A 12,703-nucleotide genomic window follows, 5' to 3' on the forward strand; every position below is an offset into this window, starting at 1 on the left:
ACCCATCTCCCATCTAAGCCTCACAGTGATTCACAAACTTGAGAAAGACAGACGTTCATCCACCCAAGAAGTGTGTGGGGCCGGATCTAATAGGCTTGCTCAGTGGCCACCTACCAAACTGGGTCCCATTCAAAATCTGGACAGAGGAGGCTGTGGTGATGCTGTTCTTGTAACTTTTAGCCCAGTGATTGCGTACTCACAGAGGACATGGGAGACCAGAATTCAGTTCCCCCTTTTGCCAGAAGGGGAGAATGGATTTGAAAATGGGTCTCCCATCGCATAGAAGTGTGCTCTAACCACCAAGCTATGAGACAGGCTGATGTGGGATTCTCTCAGTCTCTCCTGTTGCACTATGGATAAATAACGAAGGAACAACTCGAGCAGGAGGACTGCAACCTGGGTCTCCCACATGGGTTTCCTAACCACCAGGCTACAGAGTTTCTGCTCACTTTCTCGCTCGCTCTTGCCCAGTGGCCATTCCATTGTGGATAAATACTTAAACAGTCATTGGGCCAGAGAGAGAAAGAGAGAGATCATCATTTAAACACAGTGGAAGAACTTCAATAGGAGAGACAGAGAACCCAGACAAGAATATCCCAATGGTTCGAGCACTTGCCTGAGAAGTGGGAGAATCTCTGTTCAAATCTTTTCTTCCCCTCTGGCAGAGATGGGGGGATTTGAACCTGGGGCTCCCACATCCCAGGTGAGTGCTCTAACCACTGCTCTAACCACTGGGGTATAAGGTGGGCACCACCAACTCCTTCAGACATCTGGTGGATGGCAGTAAGGCAGGTACCTACCTCAATAAATGCCTTAGGTGCCTAAGCTGTCTGACTCCAGGTGGTGAGTTCCCATTCACGGATCATTAAGCAGAGACAGGTGCCTCCGTGCCCTAGAACACACCCCTCTCATCAGCATCTCTTATTGGATAGTTTAGGTGGGTACCCACCTAGCACGCTGGCTTGGGGATCACATTGTAAGCTGCCTAGATCTCCCCATTCATTGCATAAGGAGCCAGGAACCTAACTTAAGCTTTGTGGATTGCAATGGTGTTCCTGTAATTTTCTAGGCACTTAAAAGTTAGGCACTGTGATGCTCAGCATTGCAACACTAAAGACCTTTTCTGGATCCAGGCCTCAGACTCCAGGAGCAGGAAGTATGTGTTGCTGACCTCCTCCAAGCTTCGCAGCCAATAAGAATGAACCAATGTATCATCTGCCTCAATGTACATGAGGCTAAACTGAGTCCAGACTAAGCTGCAATCACAGGACCAGTTGTGCTAAAAGTTAATTGTGTCCCTGGGCCAGTTCTTGTACCAAGACAACTCAGAGTATTTTCCCCCCATCTGTAGATGATCAAGGACACCATATAGAACAGGATGTGGTATGCTGTTCTCAAAGAATTCAGTGAGATCATTTTCTAACCCACTGAGATTCCGGTATTACTAGAAAGCCAATTTTCTAAGGAATTTGTCACATGAAGCCTGATCTGCAGTTATTTTTTAACTTAAAACATCATTCCAAGAATGCAATGTCAGTACCCATCCACACTTCCAAGGTACTGTGTCCTCATAATCCACAAAGTAACTTCATTTAAAATATCTCTGCACGTTTTATAAGGTAGCTGTCAGTCTGTAAGGTTTGTGCAGGCACATTTTAAATAAATGGCTATAGGAAGTTGACGTAGATTGAGCACCTTTGTCACAGCACACAGTTCAAATGGAATTGTTTTTAGAATCCTCGTTATAGGATCCATATAAAAATCTGTCTAACTCAGCTACACACATTAAATACTGAATCACAGTTTGCAGGGATTGAAAAGTATATCCGCTGCTCACCTAAAGTGTAGCTCTAACGTGTTTTTAAATAAACTAACCTGGTTTACACCACACAAAGTATGTGTCCACACACAAGTTAGTTAATGCACTGCTCCTATCCACGGGGCATACAAAATTTTGGCTTTACTAGTGCTCTTGGCACAAATGTGTACTACAGTAGTTCTTCTGCAGTTCAGACAGGTCTGCCTAACTGGCTGTGTTGACAGGTTTGCCAACCTTCCTACTTTCCATGTCTCTGTACAGAAAGGCATCCTAAAACACACTGAACCACATGTTAAAGGGGTTGCTCTGCCTTACTATCCACTTGATGACCTATCCCTCTTGTGTCAGCCATCCAATGGGGCTTTGAGGTCTACAGAACCAGGAAATGTGACTAGAACTTCCTTTTGCTGGCCATAGTGAGCATCTCGGTTTCCTCTTGCACAGGGTAGCTGAACTCAGTGAATGTTTATGCCAGTTACTACCAATGATGACTCATCTGAAATAGGGAAGCCACAAATCAACACTTGGCCCAGTAGGGAGCTATGGATCTGAGCAAAGAGAACTTGCAGACAGTTCTGAGTTTCACTAAACTCAACCAGAACATACACCATATGAAGATCAGAACAAAACAACATACATTCACAAAGATTATTCATATAATTAGATACCTATTTGTGTTTCAACATAAATTTCTCCAGGTTCAATTATCTCCAATTTAACAACTTCTGCTGCATCTAAGAAAAAAAAAGCAATATTTTAAAGTGCCATTTTTCTAACATCCCACCTCTGTAAAATGATACAAATGGCTCTATTTCAAAAACCTATGCTTAAGAATATCATATAGATTTCAGCCTACTAGTAATATATTTATGAACACTGATGAATCATCAATATAATTTCCTCTGAGTAACAACAGCTGATGCTCTGGCATTACCAAGTAGTTTAAAACAGCAAAATGGTATGTCCTGTTGAATTTTTTTCATGAACTCATAAAGTGTTCTGTTTATGAGGTCCTCAAAGATTCATCTCCAAGACCGCTTCTGAAATCATTGCATTTATTACTGTGGCTAAATTTAATAGAACTGAAGAGGTGGAAGCTGGCGAGGGGGGCAGGGGGAGAGGAGGAGAAATCAGAACATTCACATAAGACTAAATAAAACCAGTAGATTTTTTTTTTGCTTGTCTCTTTTTGCTTTTTAAATTATTAAGAAGCTTACTTATAAAATAAGTCAAAGTGCAAAGTCAAAGAGTTTTGCTTTCCCTGGGGGAAGAGAGATATAGTTCTGTGTACACTGTACAGTACATAACAAGAACTACAATAGATTGGAACATGTTTCAAGTTCACTCGATCATGCATATTTCAGAGGATTTTACTTCATTTCAAAGAGCTTCTCTCTAGTCCACAGCCCATCTTCATTTTTTTTAATGTTGAATTCTAAAATATTCAGCACGCTTATATTGGTAGATGGTGCCTCTTCAACAATTAGACTGAACAACATTGTCCAGTTTGAACTGATCACAATATGCAATTAAATACATGACCTAATGATACCTACAGTTAGAGATAATGACCTACATCCTTTCCTCTTCACAAAGCCTGAGAAAATGGACTTTGCATAGGAAGCCTCCATTAAACATGTAATTATATGGTCTTCAGACGCCTAAGAAAACAATCTTACCATCTTTCACCATCAGCTCTGTTGTACTTGTGGTGTTGAACGCCTTTCCTGCATGATTAATTGAAACAACACATGTGTAATTCCCAGAGTCTTCAATCTTTAAACTAGAAAAATCCAGTTCCTTCTCGTTTGCAGAGTTATAGATGTTACAGTTCTGTTTCAATAAAGAAAATTTAAATAATTTTCATGCTATGGATACACTCTGAAGCTTCAAATGAGAAAATAAATATTTTAAAATGAAACCTTTGGGGGAAAATGCTCAGAGATGGCTAAGAGAGGTTGAGGTCCAATTTTCAAACATGGGCACTCAAATACAGCATTGGGACAGCCAAATGACAATATAGCACACAAAATAAGACATGAGAGTAATCCAAGATAATCATGTAGATTAAGTACCAAACCGAGTACTCAATCACAGGATTTGGGCACCAGAGAGAGTCTCATGTTGAAAACTGGGACCAAGATTTTAAAAAATTATCTCATTTTCAAATCCCCCCATGGTTGCTCAGTATTTTTGAAAATCAGGCCATTTACTCACGGTGTCTAAATATAGATTTAGGAACTGAATTTTAAGTATCCATTTTTCGAAAATTTGGCTAGGGTCTGCAAGCTTAGCTAATCCATTACTCAAAGAAGTTGTTCTCTAGTGTGCCATGTGTGTGTCTCAGCATTGCCTCAGTTGGAATTTGTTCAAAGATTAATGATTTGCATACACATGGAAATAGTACTCATCAAAAATGGGGGGGGGGGAAGATGAGGGGAATCAACATTTCAGAATTGTTTCCAGGGTTCAAAACAACCCCTTTTGTCATTTTTTTTTCAAAATTTTTAACCATTTCAATAATGGTTTTGATTAAAAAAAGATTTGAATTGTTGTGAAGAATTTCACAAAAAATTCTGTTTGGTAGAACACTATTCCCAAATTAGACCAGTGCTTTACAAATGAATGGTATAAAGCAGATAGATAAGGCACTTCTATTCACCCTCTCATTATACAAGAAGAAAGGGACATTCAATGAATGCTGAAGGTAGCACATATAAAACGGATAAAAGGAAATACTTTTTCACACAATGTACACTTAGCCTGTTGGACTCATCATCACAAGTTACCACTGAGGCCAAGAGCTTAGCTGGGTTCAAAGGAGGATGGGACATTTATATGGGTAATAAATATTTCCAGGGTTATAAAGTAAAAATTAAAAAGCAAATAAGAGTTTGGAAAGAGATATAAACCCCCATGCTTCAGGGCACACACCAACCTCTAACCATTGCGGGTCAGGAGGAAACTTTCCCTGGAGCAGGTTAACTAATAACTGACTACTCCAGCATTTCTTGCACTTTCCTCTGAAACAAATGATATTGACCACTGTCAAGAGACAGGACGGACCGACCACTGATCTGATCTAGTATGGTAGCTCCTATGCTCCAAAATGAGCATGCGACATCTCTGATCGCAACTGTTGGGAGCGGACAAACAGTATCCATATAAATCCACGGAGGAATGGAGAGGGCTACCCAACATGGTGAAGAGATAGGAAAACTAAAGGAATGTGTCCAAGGCTTTAGCCCAATTATGGAACACAGTTCACTACAACGGCAATTGTTGTAATCAGGTCCCCTGATTTGGTGTATTTGTAGTACAGAAGAGACTTATGGTTCACTTTAAACAATGAAATTTATTTTACGTCTCTTAATGCTATAAATGATCTGAAACACCAAAACTTCCAAGCTGCCAACTACCGCATAAGCAAATCCCAACACTCAGGTAAGTCCCTTTACACTCCTTTTAGTGTCAGGATCCCACATGCACTAAAGAGAGTTGAGGCTGGGTAATTTATCAGGTAGGTTCAAGCATCAAATATTTTACCATTCCCCAACCCTGAGATCATAAGCAATTCCTAATTGCTAGTATACTTTATCTTGCAAATCTTTGCAAGTAGACAAATGGGTTTTCTTTTGTGTGTCTGTACTAAGAACTGTGTCACTTACCAGAATTACTGAAGATTTTTACATGACTGTAGAGCTACTCTGAAACCTTTTAGATGTCTAAGTTTGTAATCTACCTTTCCCAAGGTCTAACATTTCATTATTTTTTTTTTACTACTAATTTGGGTGGTGATATTTTTGGTTACTTACCTTGTACCACATTATAGTGACATTTTTATTGTGGTGCACAGCATTGCATTTCAGTGTATAACCTCTTCCAACATCTTCAACTTGCCTGGATAAATGATTTGTGTTAAAACAACGGTCTTTACTTCTTTTGAGTACATTCAGGGACCACTTTTGTAATGTGACATTATACGTTCCATTGCTATGGAATAAAAAAAACAATTTTGGGTGTTTTTTAAAGTCATGTAGGTAGGGTAATTATACAACAAAATAAAAAATATATACCTAAAATATAATCATTAGAAAAAAAGCATACCAATATTGCCCCATTTTCTTTTACTTCCCCACATAAACTAGGTGTTATTTTCAGTAAAGGCCCAGCTTAAGTAACAGACAAGCATATCAAAACAGAATCATGAAATCGTTCAGTTTCATAATTATTTATAATATATAACAATATATGGTGGCAAGTATACATACAAATTAGCCTAACGATGCTCAAGTAGTTAAAAATGACTAGTTAGTGGGTTTATAGACTTACTCATCTAATTCACTAAGGTTTGATGTAGTGATAATAATTTAAAAAGTGATTTGTGAATATTTATGAACAAATAAACTTGGCAAGCTCACTCTGCTGTTGTTCATGTGGTCACATTATTCATTGTTTGTTGCTGTACAGACAACCAGCAAAGTATTTGTGAAAATGTTCACAAATCCTGAGGGTTTCATGGAGAAGCTCAAATTACTACTGAACAAAGATACTTTGTTTCATAGCTACATATTACCTGAAAGACAGAGTTAATTATTTTGATACAATATGTAAATACTTTCATTGTTGAATATTCCCATGTACATTAATGTGGGCCAAAGGGATCTGGAGGAGTCTTGGGGGAATTAAAGTATTGGGGAAAGATGAATGTTACTGAAAGGCAATAATCAACATTTCAAAAAAGGTGCCTAAAATGAAGCTCTCAATTATACATTAAGGCATCTAAACAAGTAGCTTGATTTGCAAGAGTACTCACAGACTTTTGCTTTATGTTAACATACTTGCTAACAAAAAATATCACAAATAAAAATGTTTGCAATAAAAAGAGCCATGAATACCACCAAAGCAAATTCAGCTTTTACTCAATTAAATTATTTTAACGTTTTCCCAATTCTAGTGTACCAAATATGTTTTGTAGTTTTATCAGCCTTCTGTATGACCCTCAACGACATTGTTAATGTTAAACATCCTTTATTTTATATACAATTTCTCTGTTGAATCCTAAAATAAATACTAAGCTACTTTTGTTTTATTTAGTCTGGACTGAGTTGGAGATAGTTCTATTAGAGGAAATACCCACTGATACTGTTTTCAAATATATGATCTATATAACAGTCATAATTTCAGAAGAAGGGAGTGGATTAAACATTGGCCTCATGTTCTGATTAATAAATGTATGTGGAGTCAGAGTAAATCAATCCAAAAAAAATTGGCTTGGCACAGTCTAAAAATTAGTTGTGTATCACAAGAGGGAAAACGAAGAAAGCAGGAACAGTTAACCTATTTATTTATATGCTCAACATGACCTTTGTCACCTGAGAATCAATAATAGATTTATCATTACTACACCCCGGTGAGATAGGGAAGTATTATCATCTAGAATTTGCAGATGGGGAATAGAGATGGACAAACTAACTGACTTGCCCAAAATCATGGGAAGCCTGTGACAGAATGAGGAACTGAACCCACATCTTTTTTTAATCCTAGCACAGTGCTCAACCGCAAGGTCATACTTCCTCCCATTAGACAGTCCCTCAGCATAATAAGAGAGGCCCTCCCTCCGTTATAACACATTCTGTGAAATAACTTCACAGTTAGCTGTACAACACACTGAAGATGTTGGGCCAAATTCAGACCTGGTGTAAACAGGTGCAACTCTACAGATGACGACCCTTACACTAGGTATGAATTTGGCTTGGAGCATCTCCAATCCTGTCTACCACATATAAGATTTTAGTCAACATGCATTAAGAGACATCCTTGTCTCTTACACTCTATGAGGTTTTATCTTTCTGTCTTGGCTTTCACTTTAGTTCTTTGGCTGTACTTTGTGGGGAATATGGTATTACAAAATCACTATTTGACTAAAACTCAAAACATGTAGCCTGGCTCAGCAAAGCACATTGGAGAGTGAAAATTCATAAAGTAGCAATTAAGATTTTACAAAAAAAAAATATACTGTACATATTAGATTACAAATCACCCCTCAGCCATTTCACTATGAAGGTCAGATTTTGACTTAGTATTACCACTTTACAGTTGAGTGCTGAGCATTCTGTTCCCAAAGCATGTAAGCATATGTTCAGCTTCAAGAATGAGTATAGTCCCATTGACTTCAACAGGGCCATACATGCATAAAGCTAAACACATGCGTAAGTATTTGCAGGCTCAGAGCCTTAAAGTGTGTCATTTGCTTGTCACTGACTTCCACCTCTAATTTTTTTTTCAGTTACTTACAATTTACCTAGTTACAAGGTCACAACTATGGAAGAGCTTATTTGACCTGATTTGTGGTAACCACAGGAATTTAGGATATGTGATGCACAAAACCATACAAACAAAACCATAGATGTGTGGTAAAGATTGTCAGTCAACTCCACTTGTCAAATGTAGCAGGAACCTTCATGACAAGAAATGGGGCTAACTGTGGTCAACTCTGTGCTAAACTGTTAAATTGACTCAATAAACAAAACTGCACTCATTTCATTTATTTATTTATTTATTGAGGGAGGGGCTTGGTTTGTTTGATTTTGTTTTTATTGTTTGCTTTTCCCATCAGAACACGGATTTGTTGTGAAAATGTTTCACTGGTGCATTTCTGCTTTATCGAAGGAACCTCTATTTTTCTTCAGGGTCAAAAGAGCTGAGTAAAGACTATAACATGAACATATAATTCAATCAATTTCACCTATTTCTTTTAGTACATTGTCCAGTAGAGCCAGTTGCAAATTTTCAACTGAAAATGACCTTTTTTCTATAATGAAATTTCTTGAAAAAATGGTTGACATTTTTCAATTTTCATGAAAAATGTCAATACTTTTAATCAACAATTTAATTGATAACCATTTTGATAATATTATCAAAAATTCTGAAAATTTTTCCTATAATTTTTAAGTTCACATTTAAATAAAGTTAATTTAAAAATCAACAAATAAAATCATATTAGAAACTAATTACAATTTTTGGACATTTAAAAAAATAATGGAGGCTTTCTGTTGGTAAATTAGGTCTAATATAAAGTTGTAGTCCATGAAATTCTAGCCCTTTTTATTACTGGAGAACTGAGTTTTGTATTTTTCAGTGCTATATATCTGCAGTCACACATCTACTCTGTATTTTATAAACAGAAAAGAGCCTTCAAAATTTTCCAGTAATCAAAGCACAAACCACTGCTTACATAATACACTATTAAAAAGGAATTATTATTTTAGCCTTTGTCTTGAAATGTACTGTAATTTCAGTATAAGTCAATTATAATAGAAACATCTTCACCTTTTCAAAACTTGATTTAACCATTGTTAAACCACACTTTCTTCCTGCCCTTCTGAACAATATCACAACTAAAAGTGCACTAGTCTTACAGCTCCGTTTGAGTCACTGCTTTGTAAAAGCTATTCTGAGGTGAAAGAGCATACTCAACTAAAAATCAACAAATTCCATTTGTGCTTTTAATAATGCCAAAGATGTAAAGTTCTGTATAAAAGCCAGAGCCTAATTATGCCATTCTTACTCATCTTGTGTGTTACCTTAACATACAATTAGTCCCACTGATTTCAAAGGGAATACAGTCAGTTACTTACTCAATGCAAGTAGAATCATAGAATAACAGAGTTGGAAGGGACCTCTGGAGGCCAACTAGTCCAACCCCCTGCCCAGAGCAGGACCAATCCCAACTAAATCATCCAAAGTAAGTCATTACTTACCCATGGAAGTAAGACTCTTCCATATCAGTTGAAAGAAGTATGTTATTAATCAGTTTTTAAGCATAGATAATGTGCTGTGTCTGGGAGGAACAAAAAAACACTAGTCTTTTTTAACAAAAGTTTTGTTTAAACTTTTAGAGGGTCTGTCTCCCTGCAATTAATTGTAAACTTTATGAGCTCAATTCTCCATTGCTTTGCACGCTGTGTAGTTATTTAGAGTTGTGCACATGAATGTAACATGATACTACTTGGGTAAATGTAGCTTTCTGTACCCCTTTGCATAAGTGCTAATGACTACACAAGGTTCTGGTAGTAGAGGATCAGGTCCTATTTTTATACAGTTGCAAAGACTCTACATTATCCACTGGGCATGTGTACTCACCTGAATCTGTATATGTAATTCCCCAGGTCACTGAGTTCAGCTGGCCAAAACTCCAGAAATCTCCCATTTAAAACAAGTCTCTGTGTTGCTTGGATCAAATTCACCTTTCCTTCGCTTTCTTTGAACCAGGTCACTGTGTATGTTTTACTGCGAAGCTTATCTTGTATTGATCCAGGGAAACAAAGGAAAAAATATTCCCCTTCAAGTACATCAATGGAGCGACGCAAGGGGCACAGCTCTTCTTCACAGAAAAAAGAATGGTTAGGAAGCAAAACACTGTTTTCAGATAAGGAGACTGGACTGATTCTAATGACAGTTGCTGTCTATCTGGTTTCTTTCTAAACAGATTTTCTTCCAGCAGACCTAATAGCTACTGAAGAGTGTGGCCATATGAGGGAATCAATATTTATTCCAAACTGAAGACCCAGTTTTCAAATCTTTATTCTGCCCTTACTCAGGCAAAACTTTTCATGGCTAGAGGAAGGTGGGAAATGGGAGTTTTTCCCCAGGGACTTCAGGAAACATCTGTAAGGGTCTGTGTGATAGAGCATGATCCTGCTCCTGTCTTCTACTCTTTCTACACAGATCATTCAGAGACTTTCTATTGTTAAACACCACCCTATAATTATTTACATTGCTCTTCCCCCGCTTTACTGACCACATCATTTACAGCATCAATTTCTCCTCTGCCAAGTACAGGGAAGAAATCTCTCCTTCCATAGACCCTTTTTGGTTCTACTCCACTAACTTGCCCCTCCACAGCATTTTCCTTCCTCTGCTTTCTTCTACCGTCTGTGTTAATGGGTTAATTACCTTTTTAGTCCTCCTCAGACCATTCTAATCCACTGATTAGGCACAGCCTGGGGGTGGGGGATTTAATTGGTGTTTAAGTGATCAGAGTGCTGGCTCAGCTGCTGATTCCCAGCTCTCTGTCACAGCCCACTTCTGCAATCCTTATTCAGGTGGGATAGTACCTTACTTAATTGATTTCAGTGGGGCTACTTACAGAGTAAGTCCCTGATCCAAAGCCCATTTAATCAATTGGAATTGTTCTGCTGACTGTAACTACTTTGGATCAGGACCTAAGGTACTACTTTTAGCGAGGGAGGGTGGCAGAATCTGGTCTCTAAGACCATTTTTTTTCCTCTCCTTTCACAATTTTGCTATTTGAAGATGGGTCTATCTAAACTGCAAAGTCTGGAACTGGATCTGAACTTTACCAAACTTCGGAAGTGTTTGGTCTAGGGTTTGGTTCAGACCCATTACTAACTTAATTAGAATAACTATCCATTGTTCTACTTAATTCCTGATATGTACTGTAGATTCCAGTACTGCAACAGAGAGAAGGAGCAGAATGTCATTGCATGATGCGTTACTAACTAGAACTGAGCAAATAACTGATTTTTCAGTTCAGTGGCCAAACCAATCAACCCAAAATGAAAATTCTTCAGTTTTTCTTGCTGAAATGAAAATCCAACAAAATTTCACTTTGGGTTGAAAATGTTTTGCTTGACTGAAATAAAAAACTTTTTTTTTCCATTTCATTTTGTTTTCAAGTATTTGTTACTCTTTGTTTGTTTCTTTGTTTAACTAAATTTCTAAATGAAATGTCTTTTCAAAACAAAAAGTTGCAATGTTTCATTTTGACTTTTTGAAATGAAACATTTAGATTTTTTCAATTAAAAAAAAAGTTTGTGTTTGGCCCAAACTATCTGCCAAATTTGACCCAAATTCACAAATAGTGTCAGTCAACCCAAAACTGCATTTTTCAGCAAATAAACTATTCATTCAAAAAAATTCACCCAGCTAGAGTATACCAAATATTCATCAAATGATGCCATGTCTTACTGTCAAAGTGATGCTGATTTATGCTTACCAGCTGTAGCTCTGCTGAGGAACATTAAAAATGGGATAATCAGACTTTCAAAAGCCATTTTCTTGACTTACTTGTAGCTTCTTCTCTGGAAAAAAGGGAAGTGTTCTTAGTTTAACTGACAGACTATTGGAAGAAAAACAAATATACATGATCCATCACATATACAACAAATTTGTCTAAAACTAAGTTCATGAGTAATATAACAAAAGTGTAGTGAAGATGGGATTTCCACTGGAAATTTTTTTTATCATCAAAGCATATTTACATGTATAAGGTCATAATCCAGGAGTTTTACTGGCAAGGTTCATATCAGTTGGAGAGAACGGTTGTTTTTCCATCCACTATTTATATTTCATGTTAGATGTTCTATATCATTTCTTTTTGACTCATACCTGATTAAGTACTTTACATTATAAAATGCTGCTCATTCTAGCTATAGATGCATCCAAAGTATAGACCTGATCTTGCAAACCTTAATTATTGGGTGCTTGGGCTTTCCATCATGACTATGGTGTTTGCAGGATTGGACCATTGAAGTCAATGGAAATTTTGCAAATGACTTCAATGAACATAAGATCAAGCCCATAGTTTGGACGCATCTGTAGTTATAGATAAAAATACAAAAATCTGTTTGCAAACCAGGAAGCATGCCAGCTGTCTTCAATTTTCTTCATATTAGATTTTATTTCAACATGCCTCAGACACATAACTTATTTCTTCTTCTTCTTTGTAGGTAATTTTCCAACCTTTGAGAGCCAGTATTACCTGCTGCCCTGACTGGATTCTTCTTCAGGAGGACAGAATGAGAGTATTTTCTTTTAAAATATTCCAGTAATAATGAAATACTAAATTGGTAAGAAGGC

The 12,703-nt window shown here is 37.2% G+C and overlaps 1 protein-coding gene across 1 annotated transcript in view; it reads right to left on the reverse strand.

Annotated features, from left to right (window-relative positions):
* The window catches only part of IL18R1 (interleukin 18 receptor 1), a 34,037-nt gene extending 22,139 nt beyond the window's left edge, over window positions 1-11,898 (reverse strand). The window contains 5 exon segments of the mRNA XM_074945160.1: window positions 2,488-2,553; window positions 3,499-3,652; window positions 5,635-5,812; window positions 9,965-10,205; window positions 11,841-11,898. Coding sequence (XP_074801261.1) covers window positions 2,488-2,553; window positions 3,499-3,652; window positions 5,635-5,812; window positions 9,965-10,205; window positions 11,841-11,898 — 697 coding nt within the window.
* Between the last annotated feature and the right edge of the window lie 805 nt (window positions 11,899-12,703).

This window comes from Natator depressus, chromosome 1, assembly GCF_965152275.1.
Source record: "Natator depressus isolate rNatDep1 chromosome 1, rNatDep2.hap1, whole genome shotgun sequence".
Lineage (NCBI taxonomy): Eukaryota > Metazoa > Chordata > Testudines > Cheloniidae > Natator > Natator depressus.